This window comes from Rosa chinensis, chromosome 4 (genome assembly GCF_002994745.2).
Source record: "Rosa chinensis cultivar Old Blush chromosome 4, RchiOBHm-V2, whole genome shotgun sequence".
Lineage (NCBI taxonomy): Eukaryota > Viridiplantae > Streptophyta > Magnoliopsida > Rosales > Rosaceae > Rosa > Rosa chinensis.
This window is the reverse complement of record NC_037091.1, coordinates 37,881,936-37,906,615: the sequence shown is the minus strand read 5'-3', so window position 1 is coordinate 37,906,615 and position 24,680 is coordinate 37,881,936. Positions and strand designations below refer to the sequence as shown.

Here is a 24,680-nt window from a genome sequence, read left to right as displayed (position 1 = left end):
CTCTACTTGGTTAATTAAAGGATATATTTAGATAAGCCAACTTTGAATGATATGATCCATACTAATATTATCACAGTTAGATAAGTTGCTTGAATACAAGTTTTCTAGATATAGAATTTACTAAAACTAATACTCATTGTAGATAAGCCAACTTTGAATGATATGATCCATACTAATATTATCACAGTTAGATAAGTTGCTTGAATACAAGTTTTCTAGATATAGAATTTACTAAAACTAATACTCATTGAAGTTTATCCGATCGTTAGGTAATAACCGTAATATGTATATTTTAAGACTTTCAACATATATAACAATGTTACAGTTCAATAACAAAAAAGAGATATAATAGCGATGTTTAATCATATCTTTTTTTTTTAATAATTAGCTAGCGATTGGTGTCGCTTAAAAGGATGCCAAATAAATATGGGAGTATTTTGACTGGGCGAGTTCACGCGCCACTGTATTAGCCGGTCTGCAAACATAAACAATAATTAACAACATGTCGTCAAAATTAATATTGGTTCGCTAAAATGAGCTTTTCCTTTAGCATTACGGCCAAGACTTCCAATTGCCTGCATATTAGAGGGGCCTGAACTGTGGCATAGTGGTGGTGATGATCTTCGTATCAAACAATATTACAATACATATTAGTTTTCTAAGAAAAACTAATACTGTTAAAACTGTAAAAAGAATGGACAATTTTCACTTATTCTAATACTTTCAAATTATATATGTTAGAGACAATATATGTTCATTCGAAGAAAGTTTTGTTTCTTAAGAACTATGACCAATAGACAATGTAGAATCGATAACAATCGTGGTTAAAACCTTTTGCTCGGGTATTTTTCATTCCACTTCATTTGCTTTCTATTTTAACAAATTTCAACATCTTGTTTAGTAAGTACTCTCACATCTTGTCATTTTTCGGATCATTGACGACTAATCTGGCACTTAGGGAGCTAACTCTCTCATCTTCTCATTTTTCGGATCATTGACAACTAATCTTGTCATTGTAGGAATCATTGACATTTGACCTTAATGTGGGATAAATTTAAGACTAACAGGGAGCCAACTTCATTTTGCTTTCTATTTCAACATCTTGTTTAGCTTAGTGTCTCATCTTGTCATTTTTCGGATCATTGACGATTAATCTTGTCATTTTTAGAATCATTGATGACTAATGAGGAGGGTACCAATCAGATATTTGACCTTAATGAGGGATAAATTTAAGACTAAGAGGGTAACAGGAAAGGGAACCCCCAATATTCATTTTCTCAAATTGGGAATGAGGAGAGATGGTATTGCGATCCCATCTCCATCCCCACCCCCACCCAATAATAAGTTTTAGGTTTTTCAACAAAAATAAATTTAATTATATTTAAGATTTTTATAATATTTAAATAGACTCTTTTTTTTTTTTTTTTTTAATAAGAAGTTTCATTGAACTAGCGATGAAGATCGCTTAAGAGGGCATCCCAAATGAATCCGGGAGCATACAAAAGTCACGAATGTGACAACTGTAAAACTAAAGCCATCTGAGCGGTGTGAGCTACACTATTTGCTCGACAGTTTACATGAGATAAAGAATAGAAAGGATAATTTGCAATCACTGCTCGAATATCGTCAACCACATTACCACAGATAGAAGCATCTTCCTCTTGACTCTATATAGCCTGAACGACCTGCAGGCAATCGGTCTCGAATTGAACTCGTTCATGATGCAATGACACTGCAAACTGAAGAGCTGCCTTCAGCTCAAGAAGCTCAACATGGAAAGCTGAGGTCGTTACGTCTATATATAGGTCGAGAAAGAGCAGCCTAAAATGCTCCAGTATGGAATCTGAACATATGGCCCATTCCACCTTTCATAGTTTCATATTTAAAGTTTGGGAAAATCGTCCAAACAGTGTCTGAACTTTTCCAGACTATTAATTTTCATACCTATACTTCAAAAAATATCAAAATGGTACCTGACAATTTAAGCCCGATCCAATTTATGTACCTAGAAACAGTAAAGCCGTCAACTCCGTTAAATTTTGAGGGGTAAAATTGGTACTTCCGAATTTTTTTTTATTTTTTATTTTTTGGAGTTGACCCCCTTCCAGCTGCTTTCGAATTCTTTTCTTTCTCTTTCTGATATGAAGCTGAAGCTGAGCATTTGGTTCATGGACAAGTGTGTCTGTGATTCTGAATGAAGAACAAAGCTGTTGGGGGCTTTGAGCCATGTGGCTCAAAGACTTAGAAGTCCTTCTCCAGCAGAACATGTAAAACACCTCCTTTGATGGGCTGCTGTAGTCATATTCTATCTCTCTGTTGGTCAACCTCTTCTTCCACCACAGCAAGTACTAAAGCTCAGCAATTAGAGCTAAGAATAAGCAACCAAAAACCACACTCAAACCAAGTCCTACACTACTCAAAGATTTCATCTTTGTCTCCAAATCCCATCAGAAAACCACTAACATCACCTTTAAAGACTCCAGCTTTTTTCACCCAAGCATATTATCAAACAACCAAGATGGTATCATCCAAAACATACAATGCTCATAGTTTTGGGGTTAGAACATTATTTAGAGCCATATCAAAGAAGGGAAATGTAGAAAAATACATCTGAAACAAGAATTAGCACACAATTAGAAGAAACCCAAAACCCCTCTATGGTTCTCCGCCGAGCTCCACTTGAAGATTCTCATATGGGTACACTTTTGGGGCAATCGAAATTTTGGACGCCTTGCAGAACATGGTGGCGAGGAAGAACCCGGTGACCATTACGGCGCCGAGCCGGATTCCGAACAGCTCCGACATTCATCTAGAGTTTTTCATGGAGCGTTTCGCGAGGACTGCGGTTTCGATCCAGATGGGGTTGGCGAAGGTGGGGACCATGGAGTTGGGGCTAGCGTCGTTGTTGGTGGCGCCAGAGACGAGCTTGCCTCAAGAAATGCCGGCGGAGATGGCTTCTTGGAGAGGAACCACGTGTCGTATGTCGGTGGCGGAGCGGTAGTGAGCGCTGTGCTTCATGGTCTGCCAGGACGTGTTGAACTCGACGAGGGATTGGGTCCCGCCGGGGAAGCCTTCCAGTTCTCGGATCAGGTCTAGAGCGAACTCGGTTTTGTTTTCGGAGTCAGGTATGGGCCACCTGAAGTCGGTGAAGTACGAGGGAAGCTGAGCTGGAGAGCCACTGAAAATGGTTTGGCCACGGCTGAGGAAGAGGAGCCGGTCCAGCAGGCCCAAGATTGCATCCAGAGAGAGAGAGAGAGAGAGAGAGAGATTTGGGCGCAGAGGATTTTAGTGAGAAATGGGAATGTCATGGTTTCGGTGGAGGAGAAAAAGAGGATGGAGAAGAAGAACAATGGTGAAGCTGCAGAGGGAAAGGAGAGTCAAGAATTTTAGAGAAGATGAATAGTAAAATGACGAAAATATCCTTCAAAAGTTAACGGAGTTAACGATTTTACTGTTGCTAGGTACATAAATTGGGTCGGGCTTAAATTGTCAGGTACCATTTTGATATTTTTTGAAGTATAGGTATGAAAATTAATAGTTTGGAAAAGTTCAGACATTGTTTGGACGATTTTCCCTTAAAGTTTCCATCAATATTACATTTCAAAGTATTCTCACCCGGACAAGTCCATCTTTGCACAATACGAACCCCTAATACTGTAGATGTGAGTACCAGCTTATATTCCTCAAGCCATCCCAATGTAGAGATAGATATATCTGCTAGAAGTTTAGGCTTGTCTTCCCATAACATTGCATTCCTATTTTGCCACAATGCCCACAAGAACATCAGAAGCTTTTCAAACTGTGGTAAAGTAATTCTAGAAGCACACTCTAGCATTCATTCTTTAAATACAAAAATTGGAGTGACCGGGCAAGTCAGCTGCAGCGACACAGAGCTTAGCAACTCCCTTGCACCAGACAATCTACCAGTACATGTCCTACAGTTTTCATAGGACAATCACAAAAAAGGCAGTCTGATTCCCCTTCATAACCTTTAGCTAACAAACAAGCTTTAGTAGGCAAGATATCCTAGCATGCTCTCCAAATACGAATAGCAAAATTTTTTGGAACTTTAGCCTTCCATAAAGTCTTCCCCAATTGTTGGAAGCATCAGGTGGAGGACAGTGAACAACCTGGTTCAAGGCAATATCCCTGGAAACAAAGTAAGTTGAATCGGTAGTGAAAATACCTTTCTCATGAGGGTGCCAAGCAAATTTATCTCGAGGACGACTTTGACTCAAGGGAATAGCTTTGATCAAAGATGCTTCTGGTGGTGAGAATAATGCATCAAACACCTCAACATTCCAAGTAGCAGAGTCTTCATGGATAAGCTCATAAACAAATTAAATTTCGGTCCTTGTACTGGTAGATGTAATGAAGGTCTTATAGCATTACGGTATACAGGGAGCCATATGTGCTCCTAAATTTTTATTTCAGTTCCGATTCCCACCATCCAATGAGCACCAACTTCTAAAACTGATTGGGCTTCCAGAATGCTCCTCCATGAGAAGGATGGCTACTGCCCTAGCTCAGCCTCCCAAAAAGAGCCATTAGGGTAGTAGATGGCCTGGTACAACCGAGCTAAAAGAGAATCAGGGTTTTTTAGTAAGTGGCAACCTTGAGCATAGCCAGGTTGAAAAGGTTTAAATCCTTAAAACCCATTCCACCTTCATTTTTTGGAATACATAATCGTTCCCAAGATTTCCAATGGATTTTCTTTTTGGAATCAGAATCTCCCCACCAAAATTGAGCACAAAGTTGGTGCAGATCAGAACAGAAACCCTGTGGTAATAAATAGCAATTCATAACATACATAGGAACTGCATGTGCCACTGCATTAATAAGAATCTCATTTCCACCTCCACTTAATAGCTTTGCACGCCAACTAATAACCTTCTTTGACAGTCTTTCTTTAAGATAATCAAAAGCCTCCGTCTTCAACCTACCCACATGAGTAGGCAGACTGAGATACCGCTCATGCTTATCCACATGTTGAACTCCGAAAGCATTAGCTAGTTGATGTTGCTCTTGCATCTTAACATTCTTTGAAAAAGCGACACTAGTTTTTGCTTAATTGACCTGCTGACTTGAAGCAAGTTCATAAGTGTTCAAAATATTGTGTACCTGCTGACACTCTTCCATTATAACCATTCCAAATAGAAATGAATCACCAGCAAACAATAAATGATGGAGCTTTGGCGTTGTGGGGGCTAACTGCACTCCCTGTAATCAATTTTGTTGCACAAAAGAAGTGATAAAGGAGGATAGGCCTTCTGCACATAATATGAATAAGTAGGGAGAGAGTGGATCCCTTGTTGGATTCCAAGAGAAGGAATAACATAACCTCTAGGCTCACCATTAAGGTTGAAAGAATATTTGACTGCAGTAATAAGGACCACCCAGGTTGCAACAAAACCAAGTTGCAGAAGCATGAGTTTCAAAAAACCTCATTCCAAACGATCATATGCTTTGCTAATGTCCAATTTTAATGCAAAGGTTTCATCACCTGATCTTCTATTGATATGCATCTGATGCGCAACTTCATTGTTCACTAAAGCGTTGTCAGAGACGAGTCTACCTGGCACAAAGGCACTTTGCAAAGGAGATATACTGTCTTCCAAAACTTTCTTCAACCTGTTCGGTAAAACTTTTTACCAAATTCTATAAATAACAATGAACTTTGTCTCTAAATATGTTGATAAATGATTAAACATAACACTAATAATATATTTAAAAGTCAAAATTCTTTGATATGTTATGTCATTTAGATTGTAATTTCATATTTTTAAAATTAAATTACTATATAATAATTTTTATTAAAGTGAATTAGCAATATATTTTAACGAAAATTCGAAAAACGGATATAGAGACTTAATCCTCAATGAGTACGGATACGAGAAATCCCCAATATATAATAACGTAGATTAGGGTGGGAATGGAGTAGAGAATGACTTTGAGGAGGATGATATTTTGATCCCCAACCTGCTCTACTCTCCTCATCCCTAAACTCGACCCCTATGGAGTTTGTGTTAATGTGGTGATGGGGTTGGAGTAGTAACCTAAGCACACATCGGACCATTGCAAAACTTGAAAGTGCATTTTATGGATGTCAAATGGTAGTTTGGCATTGATGTTATGTCATTAGCTAACGTTTTATTCAAACAATCAATGTAATTAACGATCTCCATGTTAGAAATAAATTGTCAAACTATTTGCGTTTGTATGTTGTAAAGACGGTAATACCGCTCATCAAATATTATAGAAATATTATTTGATTTTCGCGATAGAGTAATATGGCGACGGTGGTTGCTTGACGTGGCCACATGGGTTTCATTATTTTTTATCATAACCCTTATGGTGCATAATCTAACGAGCAAATAAGAAAGCCGTTGAGGAAAATAGTTTTGAGCAAATATTTTGATACCAAAGAAGGAAGTCGGTGCACACACCAAAATCATTTATTGTTGACATCATATATTATATCAACTGATCGATCATAATTTCAACACACCAAGTCATCCCCCTTGGTCGACCTATGTTTTGTTGAAATGCCCCCACACATCTATAGAAATTAGGGTTCTTTCTTTCACACCAATGTACTTAGAATCAGATCACATCTTCCACTTTCACACCCATTATATGCATTTAATCCAAAAATCCATGTGAACCATTTCACTTGGCCTACAAAGTACATACTGATAAAAACAATTCTTGGCCGTGGGGTGCCTACTTATTGTGAATTACCAAATTGGTTGCATTGGGCCAAATTCGTTAGGTATGGTCAAACTATCACAAGGATATTCATAGTGGATTAGTGGCTCGACTTCGCGACCCCAAAGTTATAGGGCCGGAGACCCTCCGAGGTGCCCTACGAACCTTCCTTATTACCTTCCCTCCTGGAAAGTCCCGTCTACCCGAGAACGACGCCGTGTGGGGTCTTTATGGTAGGAAACCACCTTTGCATCATAAGCCTTGTAATTTTCTTTCCTGGAAATTAATGTCGATATTATCCAATGCATTTAATTATATATTTTTCTTTTTTATTAAAAGCTGACAGTAATCGCTCGTTGTTTTTTTGCTTCCCTCTTTTAATGGGGAAAAGCTGTGAGGTGTGATTGGTTTTGTCTCCACAGGAGTTCTCTACAACTTACCCTAAATTTCTTTGTTATTTACAAATTAACCACATTGGTTTTTTTTTTGGTGGGTTATGTTCCAAAAAAAGACTAAAACAAATGGTCATTAATCGAGAGGCAAGTCTAGAAGTCGCTGTTTAAGGAAAACCATGTGTTACTTTTAAGATGGTAACTAATTAATGCATAATAGAAGCGTGATTTGACAATTATGAATCTTTGTTTTCATATTGACGTACAATTATTTTTTGGTCCTAATGATGTTTAATGATGAATACGACACCACATAACTGTATCATGTGACTTTAATTTCCTTGTTTCTTCACTTTTATCACCTATTATTTAATTATTATAGTGTTTTTTTTTTTTTGGACATAATACTCTGGTTTTTTATTTTTTATTTTATTCCAATAGGTTTTCCACTTTTTGCTTCGGTTCATAAAGTAGAACCTCTTGGTTTTTGGTTTCCTTTTTTATTGGTAAAGATGCTTCGATTGCAAAGGCTTAATGTTTACGGTGATTTAGGTCTTCTTTTCAAGATCGTGATTGAAGTCGTGAAAATTTTTAGATTTTATGGAGAGTTTCAGCTATTATCAACTACATCAAAACTTCTCACTTTCAGTCTCAATAACACAAACTTTTGCTCATAATATATAGAGGCAAATATGGTGGCCGATAAACTAGATTATATTTGTTCGTTAACTTAAAACATTATAGTGTTTGGTGCGGTAATTTTCTTGCTTTTATTTCTAGACATTTCTTTTTTATTAGTTGTCATTAAAGATCTCGTATTCTTAATAAATGTCAATTTTTTTCGAAAAGTAGAAGAAAACTACAACTGAAAACCATGCAAACAACCAAAATCCAAGTTGTCCAGCAGGAAAGCTGAGGAAGCTGATAGTGGGAGAGATCGAGTCCAGCTCCGACCTTGTAGTTGATGGCTAAGTTTGGCAATGACATCAGCTAGGAAATTAGCTTCTCTCTTCATGTGACAAAAAGAAATGACTTTAGTGTCCTTTAACACCTGCTTTATATGCCAAGGAGTTTGAGCCACATTGTTAATGCTATGAAGGAGCAGTTTAGAATCTCCCTCAACTTCGATATTGGAGAAGTCATGCAACCAGGTAGCATGGAGACCTACATGTAATGCTAAAGCTTCTGTTAACAAAATGTCATGAGTTCCAACAAAATTGGCACTAGCAAGAATAGGTTCCCCAAAGGAATCTATAAAAACAAAACCAGCAGCCGCACTGAAATTTGACAGTACAGAACCGTTGAAAGTAAGTTTTAAATGACCTTGTTGGTTAGGATACCATTTGAGAAGAGAATGGGAGGGCTGTTTTGGAGGTGTAAAATGAAGAGAAAAATAATTACTCCAGAGACGGTTTACAATATAAACTACTTTTGATGGGATAAAATTCTGGTTCCTAAAATCAGTTGACCGGACTCGTCCCGAAATTTTACCCTGAAATCCGAATTGGCCCTCCGGAGCCCACTTATAAATAAGGTTTTACTGAAAATTCGACAGAATGTCCCCTCGAACCTGTAAGGACACATTTACACTTCTAACAATTCACCCTTAATCTTCTGGAGCCACCCTACTCACCAAAACACAACTCCACATCCACGTAAAAACCAAACCAACCCTCCTACAGTTCACTACAATATTTGAATTTTAACATGATCCCAAGTACATAAACATCACTCCCAAAATATAACAATTATCCCAATAGGTAATCAGAGCATTTTAGGAAAACTAACCGAATTACATTACAAGTAGGTTAAGCTAGTAACCTACACAAAATGGTAGTAGCGGAAAGATGCTATGCCTTAACTCCTAAATATGCCGAACCAGCAACACTGTAAACTGGACATTTGAAACCAAATTAATGGCCCAAGGAAAAGTATTTGAAAATATTAGAGTGAGTGGACGAAAAAAATAACTAAATCAAAATAAATGAAATGAATAATCTAATTCTTTCTCGCTTCAAAAACGCTTTTAAAAACCAAGCATGCGATTCAACATAGTAAAATAAAAAGCTTTAAATCAACATTTATGAAAATACTTTTATCGGACAGAGAAGCCAACAATTCAAACCTCACACATATGTTTACTTAGTGTACAACAATAGCTCAAGGGGTCCACAAAATACTTGTATACATCATTACATAAATCTCCGAAAATGATAATCATTATCTAAACCTCCAATACATCCCCTCCCTCGTGGAGCCACCGCTACTTCTACAGCCACCACTACATCCCCTCTCTCTTAGTACCTCCATTTGAAGACCACTAGTTCATCCATTCTCTCCTAGTGTCTTCGACTCAACTATACAGCTACCAGTACATCCCCTCTCTCCTGGTGCTACACTCCTATAAAACCACTAATCCACCCCCTTTCTCCTAGTGGCTCGAACAACATAAGTCACAATTCAACAAACAACCAAATATAACAAGTCAGACTATAACTAACATCATCATAGTATCACCAAGCGCATGGTTCTCATAGCTAGTCAAACCGATTCTAGAATCCAACATGCCATATATCAGAGATAAAACGTCAAAAACTCAAAGTCAAACAAATAGTAAAGCGAAATCTTTCCCGAAAGTCAACATTGAATTAAATCACAATTAAGTCTCCAAAATCATCATCAAAGTAATTCACGAGGTAAATCGAAATCAAATTCTGAATCAGATTATGTGCTCAAATTATAATCCAAAAGCAAAATTATAATATAAGATCCAATATCATTTTCCAAAATGTCGAAGAAACCATTTCATATTTTTTACTTCAACAGTGTCTGAACTCTTCGAGGACTTTTGAAATGATACTTGAACTTTCAAAGTTATCAATGTGATACCTCAACTCATTTTTTTGTATCAACATCGTACCTGCCGTCAATTTCTATCACATAACCGTTAACTATGACCACGTGCCCAGCACGTGAGGCACTTAATGAGGTTAAAAGACTAATTTACCCTCAAAAGTATATACTTCAACAGTATCTGAACTCTTCGAGGACTTTTGAAATGATACCTAAACTTTCAAAGTTATCAATGTGATACTTGAACTCATTTTTTCGTATCAACGTCGTACCTGCGATCGATTTCAGTCATAGAACCGTTAACTATGACCACGTGCCCAGCACATGAGGCACAAAATAAGGGTAAAAATGACCTTTCCCACTTCCTTTAGTTCTTCACTTGTCTCGTCGTACCTTCAATTCTTCTTCTCCATTTCTATTTCCTTTTTCATCTGCAAAATGCAATCAGATGGGATGATGACATTTCCTAACAAAATGCAAAACCCAAAGTAAAACTTGAATCCAATTCTCTGATGGACGGACACCGCCGGGGACTCCATCTCGTCGGAGTTCTCCAAGCACAACTTGCTCGATAGCTTTGCTTCTCTGAATTTATTGCAGGCCGGAGCGGTGTAGACGATTTCACGACTCTTGGCCTCCGGATCTGAGACTTGGAATTTATCTGAGATTTCAGACAGAGGGATCAGAGAGAGAGAGAGAGAGAGAGAGAGAGAGAATATGGTCGGCGGCAATCCAGACCTTCTTGTGCAGCTTGCCGGAGATATGACGGAGGCGGGCTACGCCGTTGTGGCACTCGGCTTCCTCACCGCAACTAACATCACAACATAAGTTCATGAATTTCAAAAATAGTCCATGTCTTTGTAATTGAATCAAAATCTACAAAAGTGAAGGAGACTGAGAGTCTCTCTCTACAACTCTCTTTCTCTCTCTTAACAGCGGCAAAAAGGCGAAGGATGGTGATGATGGGAGAAAACCCAAAACTGTTTTTTCCGCGACTGCGTGTCTATGTATAACTATATCTATATGTATATGATTTATCGAACAATGGGGCAATGATCATTTCACTGATTCCAGCTTCTAATCAATTTGTCCAAAAAAGAACTGGCCTTTGGTTATTTGCGGTTGTAATATCAGTACTTAGTGGGAGCATCAGACGAGGTACTCTGGGGAGGCAATCGGTGGCGGTCGGGGCTGGTGAGGAACAATCTGAGGGTTTTACATTAGTGGAGGTGGATGACGGGGCTGGCGGATGGGCTGCGCGTGGGACTTCAGGCGACGACAGGGCATTAAGTGGCGAGGAGCTTGAATTTTTGCAAGGTAGCTATATCGATCTAGCTGAGTTCAATGTGGTTGTAGTTAGGTAGTGCTTGGAAAGGGTTGGGTGGTTGAGAGAGAAGGTGAGATCTGATTTGCGGCCATGGCTTCCAATTGGAGGGGACAAATCAGAGGGAAGAAAACGTCGAAAAAGAAAAACAAGAAAGAAAAAAGGAAAGAAAGAAAGAAAGCAAAAAAAATAAAAAAACAATATTTTTGAGGGTAAATTAGTCTTTTAACCTCATTAAGTGCCTCATGTGCTGGGCATGTGGTCATAGTTAACAGTTCTGTGACGGAAATCGACCGCAGGTATGACGTTGATACGAAAAAATGAGTCCAGGTATCACATTGATAACTTTGAAAGTTCAAGTATCATTTCAAAAGTCCTCGAAAAGTTCAGACACTGTTATAGTAAAAAACCCCGTGAAGAACTAAAGGAAGTGGGAAATGTCATTTTTACCCTTATTTTGTGCCTCTTGTGCTGGGCACGTGGTCATAGTTAACGGTTCTGTGATGGAAATCGACCGCAAGTACGATGTTGATACGAAAAAATGAGTTCAGGTATCACATTGATAACTTTGAAAGTTCATGTATCATTTCAAAAGTTCTCGAAGAGTTCAGACACTGTTGAAATAAAAAACCCAATATTTAATTCCAAATACTTAGAATCGCATACATTTTAGTTCAAAATAAATGTCCACTCACCGTGTGTGTGTGTGTGTATATATATATTTATATATTTATATAGCTAAATCAGTCAAGTGTGGGTATCCTCATCGAGTAATGGCTCTACATGTCATCCTGAACAAATGACAACTCGTAAACCACAATTTAAAATGGTCGACAATAAAAACAACTCAGAAACAAAACCTGGAAACCCTTTGTAAATTAACATCTCCATTTCTTCTCAGATTCATCCCAAACTCCACCACTAAGACCAATTAGTTAATTTAAAGGTTCTAGGGCTGAACCGAGAGAAATCCGATGGTCGAATTCTCGTAAATCGATAATCAAAACTCCATACTTCGGAAAAATCACAATCAATACTAAACCTTTTCCAAAATTTACCAAACACACACTAACAAGCTCCACAAGTTACACGAAACACAACCAGCCAATTTAGGAAGCCAGAATCGGCCCCCACACGCCACCAATAGTGGCCCGTGGCCAACCCCTAAACCGAGTATCAACACCTATGCCAAAATGTTCCTTACAACATCCCCAAGAATTTCAATCATTCGATTCGTGCTCCACACTTCAAATTGGACCAAGAGACTTTGAGGGATGGTTGTATGATCCAAGAGCTCAAAGACCCAACAAGAATCGTAGTTGGAGGTGGTTGGAAACTCGAGTTCCAACCAAAACCCGAAAAACGGTGACGCTGCTTTCTTCTTCTCCTTGCTGCACCTTCCAAGGTTCAAGCCAAGCTACCAAACCACACTAGAATTGAAGAGGACGACGAGAGCTTTCCAACAATACCTGTGGCGTCACCATCCGTCGCTGGACAGTGGAGATATCGCAGGAAGAAGATGACTAGGTCGGGGGGAGAGAGAGAAGAGAGAGAAACTCTCGGGGGTATGGAAACTTACCACGGTAACTCCTCATTTTACAGAAAATATCATGAACAGTAACTTTAGTATTTTGGCCATAACTTCCGCATACAAAACTCCGATTTAAACATGTCATATGTCCACGGACTCGGTTTAACGTCCTCTACAACTTTCGTGAAGAAATTTTTTTCAAAAACTGACTCGAACAAAAAGTCAACTATTTGGTCCACTAAAAGTATCGAAACAAAGTAAATAGTGAAAATAATTATCGTTTACAGTCCAAATGACTAGTAAACTAGTAAATCGAGAAATGGGATGTAACATCAGTCCATTCCTAGCTTTCCAAATTGTATAGGCAGTAGTAAGGGCTATACCAAAAGCAGTGGGGTCAGAAGTACCAGAACTGGAGGCTAAAAAGTCTAGCAAGTCAATAAAAAAGCGTTGTTAGTTTTGAACTTGAAAGTTTGGAAAGGTGGTTAGCCAAATTGTAGTTGTAGCTAGACAAAAGAAAAAGATATGATCTTGTGTTTCAATAGGAGCGCCACAGATAGGACAGGACTGATCAATAGGTTGATGAGTAAAAACCTGACCTCGAGTAAGAAGTCGTTTTCTAATGAGTTGCGTGGCAAACACTTTAACCTTAAGGGGAATCTGATGTTTCCACCTTTCGGATAACAATTTAGACTTGGAATGAGCTGCCATATTTCCATATTTTGCACCAGTAGGGAAGAAGTAGATTTAATACTAAACTTGCCATTCCCAATTGCACCCGAACACATTTCATCAGGGGTAAAGAAAAAAGGTAACGAAATTTGTGCAATTCTATGGACAATATCAGAGGGGAGAACCTAAGAAAGTTTCAAAGTGTTCCATGTAGAGTTAACAATAAATGTCACTTTGTATTTTTGAAATGGATTGATAAATTCATTTATAAATTAAATAAATTAAGGAAAATTATAAAGTAAGTTATATTTACATGTTTGTTTCTATATTTGTGAACTTTCCACTAGACCTTTTTAGGCCAATTACTGCAGTGCCTAGTGCTCTGGAGGAGGTGGAGGTTGGATGAAGAAGAAAGTGAAATGAGTAGAAATGAAGGGAGGCTGATAGAAACTAGTGACGGTTGTTTTTGGGTTTGAAGAGCAAGAGAAAAGTGATGCATATTGGACATCAAGGGTTTTTATTATATCTGAATTTATTCATTTCCATGAAATTAAGATAGATCAACACCGGCCATGGCTTGGTGAGACTGTACTGGTTCAGGGTTTGTGGCGGAAAGTCATGTGCGTCGCAGCAAGGCTGATCGTTCCAGCTTCATGGTGTCAGAGGTGAGGGTTGTGTGAAGCGCGACATTGATTGGAGGTGGTCGTGTTGGTGGATTCGGGGCTGAAAAGCTTCGATCGATTTTTCTTGCTCTGATATGAAATTTGATTCCGAACAGCAGCTTGATTTCTAGCTGGCTACGCAGAGCAAGGGAGGCGTGGCTTGGTTCGTTGCGCTTTGGCGGTCTCTGCTTGGAGTTTCTGATGTTGCGGTGGAGTAGTCAACCACCAGAAGGGCAGACGGCAGTAAAAGTAATCTGGCCAGTGCAAGCTAGGGCTGCTGGTATCTTTGTTCGGGTTTGGGCCGAGGCTTTTGGGCCTAGGCTCAGACTTGGGCAGATGAACTCCATGTTGTAGGCCAGTAAGGAAAGTGGATTGCCACCTTCTTTTGTTACTTAACGTTGAAGGTGGGCCTGGCCTAAGAGGTGGACCTTCTCGGGCTGTCAGGTCGATTTATGGTCCAGGACCAATCGTTTCAGATCATGACTGCTACGAGAGTGGGTAATTGTCTGGAATAAGATTGGTTGTCAAGCGACTTATGGACAAGGAGTTTACTCCTATTTGTTTGCTAGGAAATGGCGTTCTATTGGTACCACAATTGCGTGATTGGCTAATAGGCGGTTAGAAGATGATTTTGCCCTAGGAGACACGGAGTTGTTCTTTGTACTATAAGCTTGCTGTTTTAGCGAGCTCAAAACAGTCTTGTAATGATCAGTTGCATTTGCTTGATAGAGTTCGGGACTTGTCCGTTTCGTATTCAAGTGCATGTTAGACTCTAGCCCATTTTGGCTATTGGATCTAATGAAATCAATATCCTTGTTCAAAGAAAAAAAAAAGATAGATCAGCACAACAAAAAGAATTAAATCGACCACGCAAACAATCTATCGACACAAAGGTTTGGTGAGATCAATCTTTGGTGGGATATAAACATATCTCATCCTTCTTGATGTCAACATCCTCAAATAACTTGATATGATTCAATCCATTTAAAATGTCATCTCACAATTTGAATTAAAAGCTCAATCTTGACCACAAGAAACCAAATTCCAAACCTATATTCTGATCCAAAAACAGATCGAACTCAAGCTGTTCAGATTTCAATAGTAAGAGACACCAATCTCAACTGATGTGTAGGCTCTTATATCAGTTGCTATGCGGAAGCATCGACGTGTCCCAATTACGTACAAGACATGCTGACATTCTTCCCCAATTTAGCCACCCGAAGTGCAAACATCCATGTAGTTTTCCACTACGCTCGATCTTAATGTGTTGTTCCGTAATTGTTTATAATTAAACTCAAATGACTGTTCTCTTTTTCCAGTGTGGACTGATAGATCTCTAGTGCTAATGTATATCGCCTCCGTTAATACATTGACGCAGAAGTGGCATAGTCAAAGACGACTTAATTAATTAATTTATTTATTTTTTACAATGGAATATAACCTAATTGGCTAATTGCAAATACCAGTCTTTCTTTCATAATCGCCTAACTTAATTCTGAGAACTAATCATTATCTCCATGATAATAGCTATTTAGAAAATAAGATTAAATTTGAAAACATTATACTTTGAAATGAGCAATGCATTCATGGTTGACACATCTTAATCTTGACATCACATGAAACTAATCAATGCGTCCTGCATTTTGATTAGAGGTGGCAAACGGGCCGGCCTGGCCCATTTTAAGCGGGTCTAGTCGTGCTTTGTGCCGTGCTTAGGCCGGCCCATTTATTATCGTGCCGGCCCATTTACTTAAACATTAAGCCCGGCCCGACCCATGGCCCGAACCCATATCATGTCGGGCCGTGCTCGTGCCTATCCACTATAAAGTACGATTTTAAAATCTTAATTTAAACAAATAAAAATTAATTTTATTTAACTATTTAGAAAATTAAAATAAATTAAGTTTTACAACGTTTTTCTTAATCTTAGCTTTTTAAGATTAGATTTCTAATAATTTTTTATATTCCACTATAAGAAAGAAAGAAAGAAAAAACTCAAAATATATTGTTTTTAGTATATTATTGTGAGATTAATCTTTATTAATATAATGAAGATTTAGTATCTATTATTCTTTCCTTCATTCTATAGTTGTATTATTATGAGATTAGTTTTTATTAATAAACATATATTTAATATTTAGAAAAAATACTTATGTCAAAACAAGGATATAATGTTTTGTTTCATTATTTTGACAATATAAAAGAAAACATTGGTGGAATTGTCATGAGATTTTAAATAAAAATGTCTCATATTCAAATCTCATCATTGTAGTTTTTTAATATTTTTTTTTTAAAAAATGAAATTTTTTGTTTGTAACGGGCTGGCCCACACAATATGTCGTGCTCGGGCCGTGCCGGGTCCATTACGGGCTCTGGCCGGGCCGGACCGGGCCAATGGGCCAATATTTTTAGGCCCAGTCCGACCCGTTATTCTAACGTGCTCGGGTCGTGCCGGGCCACTAACAGACTTAGGCCGTGCCGGGCCCGTGCCGTGCTCGTGCTTAGCAGCCCGTTTGCCACCTCTAATTTTGATCAAGGATGAGGACACTAAGATTCCCATGGAAAACAAATTAAATTGAGTCAATTTGGTCAATTATATTAAAATTTTGATCCTATTAATTTTTGACAGTGAAAACAAATAGTATCCCTTTCATGTATTTAGAAATAATTAACAAATAAAATGGAGAAAAAGACTTGGCCAATGTCATCCAATAGGGGAAAGGAACTGAGATGCTGGCAAGTGTCGCATATGCTGATATCCTAATAATATTAAAATTGACAGACTTGAATAATATTCCAGCTCACCAATTTCAAAAGGTCCTGATTTATAATTGCGGCCACCGACGAAGATCAGATTTAATTTTATCTCTAGCTTGGCTTCAACTTGTATGGTAAATATCGAACTTACATGCAACGCTAAACTTGAATGAGGTCGACAATGAATCGGAGGGAGATGGAACGGGGTAGAGATTAGTCACTCCTCCTAAAATGTCAGTAAACGGGGTAGAGATTAGTCACTCCTCCTAAAATGCTTACTGACATTTTAGAATGTAAATTGTGTGATGTTAAATTTTCACTTTAAGTCCTTTGCATTTTTTTATTCATTGATAAGAAGTGTAAATCATTAAAATATGTAACTGATAGTAGTTAAGTAGATAAAGATTGGCGTTTATGATATTTGCTAGTAGTGTCAGAAAGACAATATCGTGACAATGAGATAAACCGCAGTAACTGTTGCATTTTCTTCCTATATTAGTATAATCTTGTGCGCAAGTTGTTTGATAGAATGCTTCTGAATGAATGTGGATTATGTTATGGAATAGAATTGTGATTATCTAATACACGTACGGCGGTACGGATAACTTTTTTTTCGACGTATATTCTATTATTTATCTTTATTCCAACTTTAACTTAAATAGTTGAAAACGATGTCATTCCTTGCAATTTCAATGAAAAATTGTGAAGTTTCCAATGCCAACACGCACACAATCTTGCTACTGCGAAAGAGTTCCCCCAACTTCTAGTTATATATGAGTTTCCCTTCTTGTTGTGATTACTTGCTTCTGTTTCTTTATAAATCTAACTCTATTGTCCTCGATTATGCAGAGATTCTTCCTGACAGTATCTCTAACGTAACAAAATATAATCTTATCTGCGCCAATAAAAACAAAAAGTATATACGATAAAGTACATTATTTATACTGTGCGAAATTTCTAAACTTGATCCACATAATAAACAATTCAAAATAACATCATCGAATGAGGTCTTTATCAAATTAAGCTATCAACAAACTTAAATACCCTTACATCACTTTCCACTGTGTGATAATATATATAATTAAGGTTGCTTTAGTCTCCGTCGGCAACAAACGGTCACACACTAACGAACACAAAACAAAGATCACATAAAACTTTTTTCTGTTCTTTTTTATCTTTCCCTGTTGGCGGAAACACGGACAGTCAAATTTGCATATAAGAATTTACTTAAGAAATACTGGCACCAAAACCACGTCAGGTAATTAATTGATTAACTAGTTATAGTAATTATTCCCTCAAGTTATAGAAACCATTATTTAATTAGTTTGTTAATTAACATTTCCTACATGTTCAAACCGGGAAGGCGTGTCACCGTGTGGGTCACATGGCAAGCGAAGCTGGCATTTTCGAAGTGGCAATCCTGTAATAAAGAGAAAATTTGAAGGGTGAATAATCGGATCCAATTTACAGAGGCCGCTTTCTATCTGTTAGCGAGTAATTATGAAAGAAAAAGAAAGTGGTCGCCAACCAACACCAACCCCGCCCCCTTTATATTCATCTTTCCAGACTCCTCACATTTTCAGGGCTCAAATTTTCTCAAATCCAGCTCTCTCTTTTGTCACTCTTCTCCTTCCTCTTCTTCCCTTTTGTCCTTTTTTTCCCATTTCTAGAGCTCTGCAACACTAATAGTTAGTTGACACAAACAATTGCGTGATCTGTGTCGTTATGGTAATAATGGCTTCTCCACCGGACACTAGCAAGACCATAAAGCTGGAGCGGTACAACAGCTACCTCCGCCGCGTGAACAGCACCAAGCTGCTCAACGCCTCCTCCAAGCTCCTCTTCCGCGCCACCCTCCTCGTCGCCCTCGTCCTCATCTTCTTCTTCACCCTCAACTACCCTCCCCTCTCTTCCGACCGGAACGGGGCCCACCACCTCCACAAAACCAACTTCCTCTCCTCCGCCTTCTACGGCGGGGGAGTCGGCGGCACCGCCTGGGAGAAGCAGGTCCGCCACTCCTCCACCCCCAAGCGCCCCAACGGCATGTCAGTGCTCGTCACAGGCGCCGCCGGGTTCATCGGGTCCCACTGCTCCCTCGCTCTCAAGAAGCGCGGCGACGGCGTCCTGGGGCTCGACAACTTCAACTCCTACTACGACCCGTCGCTGAAGCGGGCCAGGCAGGCGATGCTGAAGAAGCACGAGATTTTCATCGTCGAGGCCGACCTGAACGACGGCCCGATGCTGACGAAGCTCTTCGACGTCGTTCCGTTCACCCACGTGCTCCACTTGGCGGCGCAGGCGGGTGTACGCTACGCCATGCAGAACCCCCAGTCCTACGTGGCGTCCAACATTGCCGGGTTCGTCAATCTCCTCGAAATTTCCAAAGCTGCTAATCCTCAGCCGTCGATTGTCTGGGCCTCCTCCAGCTCCGTCTACGGCCTCAACACCGAGAACCCATTTTCCGAGCTCCACAGAACCGACCAGCCCGCCAGTCTCTACGCCGCCACTAAAAAAGCCGGCGAAGAAATCGCCCACACTTACAACCATATTTACGGCCTCTCCCTCACCGGGCTGAGATTCTTCACCGTCTACGGGCCCTGGGGCAGACCCGACATGGCCTACTTCTTCTTCACCAAGGACATACTCCAAGGCAAGACCATCGACGTATACAAAACCGTCGACGACAAAGAGGTGGCGCGTGACTTCACCTACATTGACGACATAGTCAAGGGCTGCCTCGGCGCCCTCGACACCGCAGGGAAGAGCACCGGCAGCGGCGGAAAAAAGAAAGGCCCCGCCCAGCTGAGAATCTACAACCTGGGGAACACGTCGCCGGTCCCCGTCGGCAGACTGGTGTCGATACTGGAAGGGCTGTTGAGTACCAAAGCGAAGAAACACGTGATCAAGATGCCCAGAAACGGTGACGTGCCGTACACGCATGCGAATGTGAGCTTGGCGCTGCACGACTTCGGGTACAAGCCGACGACGGACCTGGCCTCCGGGCTGAGGAAGTTCGTAAAGTGGTACGTGAGTTATTACGGGATCGAGTCGAGGGTAAAAAAGGAAAGCGACAATAATTATAAGAAGATGATGAGTCAGCAGCCCGAGGAATCCGCTTGATTGGATCATCAATCATCACTGATCACATGGCCCCCCTTTTTAATTCTTCCTCCCTTAAATTTTTTCTTTTTGCTGAAATTTAAAAAAAAAATCCAATCCTGTTTTTTTCTTTTTTTTCTGGGGAAAAATCCTAAGCTATTGTTGTGTGGTCCTTGGTGTATTGAATCATAGCTGTTCTTGATGTATCATATCATATAGATATAAATTTTATAGAAGAAGAAGAAGAAGAAGATAAGTGTAAGAAGCAGAAAGGATCTTCAAGAAAGTGTTTTTTTTTTTTTTTTTTTTTTTATAGGAAGGGACACAAGGTGTAGATCTGGGATGGGGGTTGTAATAATGTGTGGTGGGGACTACTGGAAAGGATGTAGATCTCAGCCATTGGATGTGGTATAAAGAGAAATTTGTGATTTGTAACAAACAACAGAAATGACATCAAGAATCTTCTTTGCTCTTTTTCTTTTTGGTTCTTTTTTGGGTTTTTTGTTAATGTGGTTTTGCTAATTTTCTTTTGCTTTTGTGTTTTTTTTTTTCTCCGACTAGGCTTTTGTGCCTTCTTTGGGTCATCATCGTGTATAATTAGTTTTTGCTTTTGGAGATAGAGATGCTTTTGGTTCTGAAATGAAATAGAGATGAGAAGAGAGGGATAGGGAAGTTGCTTAAAGTGGGTCTAACAGAGAACTAAGAAAGGGTAATATTTTATGTATGAATTTGGGTCTCCTTTTTTTTTTTTTTGGTTACAATGTATGAATTTTGGGTGATGATTAATACTTTGTAAAGACTTGGGTTAAGAAAAAGGTTTCTTAGACCAAAAAAAAGAAAAAAAAAAGGGTTTCTTTTTTCTTTTTCTTACCCTTTTTTTATTTCTAAAGAAAAAAGAAGAAGATGGACACCTGTAATCAAGTGGTGGAAAGGTACCTCTATAAAAGGACATATATATCAAGGCAATTATACATGGTGAAACTGTGGTATTGAGAATTTATTGCGATTAATACATATTGCATGCGTTGCGAAACTTAAGGATGAAGTTTAATTCGTTTTAGATATAAGGACTATAGAAGCATGTTTTAACAAATAGCAAAATTGAAACAATAGAAATTTTTTTTTTAATAAAAAAAAACTAAATATTACTTGTTAAACATGAAAACTAAACTAATGGCCAAAAAAATTGAGCAATTATGAATACATGGATATACGATAATTAGACAATAGTTGCGAGTTGCACTTCATTAGTAGCCTTGTCAGCGGGGTCTTCATTTTTTGGTGTAGATTTGTAGTATATTGCATAAACTATCAATTGAATTGCTCCAGCGATTGCACCTAGACTGTTGCTAACCAAAATAAAGTAGTCCACTTTTCCAATAAGAGCATAGGAAGTCCAGCAACAACCATTCAGAAAGTTAGCAACCGAGAGTGAGAATGGCATGTATTGCACACTCTTTGTTTTAAAGACATCTCTCAAGATGAATAGAGGAGAGCTATACATGAGGACATTGAAAAAGTCACAGATAATACCAATTACAACAGCCCTCAAATGTCGATTCATCTTCATCTTATGCTCAGGTATTGCCAACATAGTTGCAGCCACAACAGCCCCAAAGAAAACTAGTTCACATACAAAGTATGTAGCAACCCTCTTTCGTCCTTTTGCTGAAGTATAATAGAAGAATATGCCCAGATATATAAGCTCTATAAGTAACCCAATTCCATTAATGGTGACAACTAAAATGCTGTTTGGATTAATAAATGGCAATCCATAGTAACACCATAACAAACAGTTCAACACTGTTGCAAGGTAAGGTTTTGGATCGAAAGCTTCCACATCTTTTTTTCTCCATATTTGTATGAACGTAGGTATTGGAGAGAGAAAAAGCCCGCCAGAGATGATATTTCCAACCACACCGACCACGAACCTAGCATCCAGGTGCACCATCTTTGACTAGAGAATGAAAAGAAAATATATGCGACTGAAGACAAGAGAAAGATATTGAGTATTGAGTGAATGAGATTTTGGAGAAGTGAAGGTTGATATTTATAATAGAATTATTAGTCTCTGAATGAAACAATGATTATTCGTTCTAGTAGAAATGGAATTCTCGTTCTAATAGTAATGGGATTATTGTTCTAGTAGTAATGGGATTCTCATTCTAGTTGTGATGAGATTTTCTTCCTAGTAGTATTGGGATTCATAATGCATGAGTTATATGGTTATACTTGGTGGAGTACTTACTCTCATTTTGAATTGAAAACAGCACCAACGTAGAAAATAGAAAGTATTAAAATTCTTTATTATTACTTTTAATAGATTTTTTTAATAATTATTAATTTATATATTCGCATGATCTTTATTTTTTTTTTAATGAATTTTTATATTATGCATTTAACGAGGTTATTATTTTTGTAAACTGAACTGAGTTAGGACAAGAAAAATTTATTTATCAAACATTTATTTATCGAAGTTTCACTATAAAATCAAACCTTACTATTTTTTTAAAGTGTTGATCTCTTGAACACCTGTAAAGTATACGGTCTTTTATTTGCCAAAGAAAAAGTGTCAAAGGTATTTCCCCTTTTCTTTATGCTTTTTAATTTTCTTATACAGAACAACCATTTGTGTCCGGTCCATGCCGTCAAGAAATTTTTATTGTTAAACCCGGCCTAGCTACTTTTGTCCAAGTCTCTTTACTGCGGCAGCTCTAGAATACTAAGTCCATTGAATGCCAATATCAGCTTATGATTGAAGAGCAGAAGATGCAGATCGATGGAGCAAAGTATTAATATTTCATAATCGATCCTCTCGATCAGAGCAGTAAGAAAAGAAAGGCATGCATGCAGCTTTACTGCACGTATGTACGTACTCCTGGTTTTCACTGTTCAAAAACCTAGCTAGCTTTTATTACACTTCTTCGATCTGCAATTAATTAAGAGTTTCTCACTACTAGCAACACGAGCTAAAGAACTAAATTCCAAAATTCCTATCACAACCAGGGACGGCAAGAATCAAATACCTAACAAAAGTCAGAAATTTCCAGAACGATATATGTGAAGTTATCAATTAATTTCTCCTACCATTCCACCATTTGGAAGGCCATTTTTAAAATTCTTTGAATACCTAGCAAGTAGTGAAAACACTCCATCACCACTTCGGGTTTAAGCTTCACTCCAAATCTACCCGACCTAAACTGAAAAGCCTTAATTCAATATTAGTGAAATTTGATTTGAAAAAAATAGAAAACCACAAAATGAAGAAAACGTTACAACAAAATAAGGCCGGGTTGCCAACTAGTGGATTCATTAACACTTCGCCCAGTAAAAAATTCTGTAAGATAAAATTTTAGATAGAAAAAGAAAAACTATCTGCCTAAATGATATCTATTAGCCGTAACAGTTATAGTCCGGTCTTCTTCCAGGAAAAAGAAATCATCCTCGATCAATCATAAAGTAAGATGGTGAGCCTTAAACACAAAGGACATTTAAAACTCACTCAACTTTTGGAACGACAATTGGAAACAAGTAGCAACATGGCATGTGAAATGTGAAATGTAAAGTGAGGGCATTTTCTGGGTGACAAAAGACATGTTTTCAATCAATCAAGCTCAAAGTGCTGAAATAAACAAGTCGAATAAGACATGTAATTATATTGATTTTGATTTGTGATCGTAATTGCCAAGTTGTTTTCCTCAGATTGTCGGCAGAGAGGGACTTCCGTACTATTCCTCTTCTCAATCAAGAGTGAAAAGTGATCCAGAACCTTCCATAATAGGTATAATCTTTTACCCAACTTCTTATGAGTTATAGTCATGTATTAGTTTAATAAATTATTTTTTTAATGACAAAAAAAGTACTTAATATAATCCAACCGTTCAATCTTGGCATGTTGCTGTAAGTGCACGTCGGTACACTTGATACTCTCTCCTATGATACATTGTTATATCAATTAAACTTTTGTATTGAATTGTGAAATAATTTATACAAAGCTAGAGTAGTCCCAAACTAGTCTATTAATATATGAAGTTAGTTTACCTCTAAATCAAATAAATTTACATTGACGTACAGAAAAAAAAATATTAAAACATTAATTCAGAGGACGTTCTACAAAATTAATCACCTCACTTGGTACTTACGAGTCTACTGTCAAGGATAAGGGTCTATTATATAAACACAAGTGCCATCCAATTGGCAGCGAGGTAGCGATTATTCATATCCATTCGGCAACGTTAAGTCCATATTGTAGATAATCAACCAAATCGTAAATTAATCAATTAGTTATGTAACTCATATAAATAAATATGACATAAAATCTACATTTTTATTTTTAAAAGAAAGATGATTGTATTATGGAATCAAAGCTGACAGTCACAATAGTACTATAAACATGAGCTCTATAATGTGGTTCTCAGGCAAACACATATCTTTGGCAGATATCATTCATTGGAAACAATTGGAGCACGACATAAACAATCCTATAAACCAACAAAACCACTCAGCTGTAAATGGAAAATTGTCGATCAATCAACCAACTTAAATTGTAGAAACATGACGGTATATCTAAGAAAGCTAATGGAAGAGCTTCCGCTAGCACCATAGGTTTGGAACTAAACGATTAAGTTAAGCTTGAACAAACTCCCTCCCAATAGGATTGCCTCCGGTAAAAATTCCGGCAA

At 38.2% G+C, this 24,680-nt stretch overlaps 2 protein-coding genes across 2 annotated transcripts; one reads left to right on the top strand and one right to left on the bottom strand.

Moving 5' to 3' along the window:
• Nucleotides 1-18,469: 18,469 nt before the first annotated feature.
• Nucleotides 18,470-20,476, top strand: LOC112197056 (UDP-glucuronate 4-epimerase 6). The gene has a single exon (XM_024337586.2). The coding sequence runs from the start codon at nucleotides 18,625-18,627 to the stop codon at nucleotides 20,017-20,019; it is 1,395 nt and encodes a 464-aa protein (XP_024193354.1). The 5' UTR covers nucleotides 18,470-18,624; the 3' UTR covers nucleotides 20,020-20,476.
• A 741-nt stretch (nucleotides 20,477-21,217) lies between these two features.
• Nucleotides 21,218-21,949, bottom strand: LOC112196855 (bidirectional sugar transporter SWEET6b). Its single transcript, XM_024337321.2, has one exon. It carries the CDS (start codon nucleotides 21,947-21,949, stop codon nucleotides 21,218-21,220), a length of 732 nt encoding a protein of 243 aa, XP_024193089.1.
• Nucleotides 21,950-24,680: the final 2,731 nt, after the last annotated feature.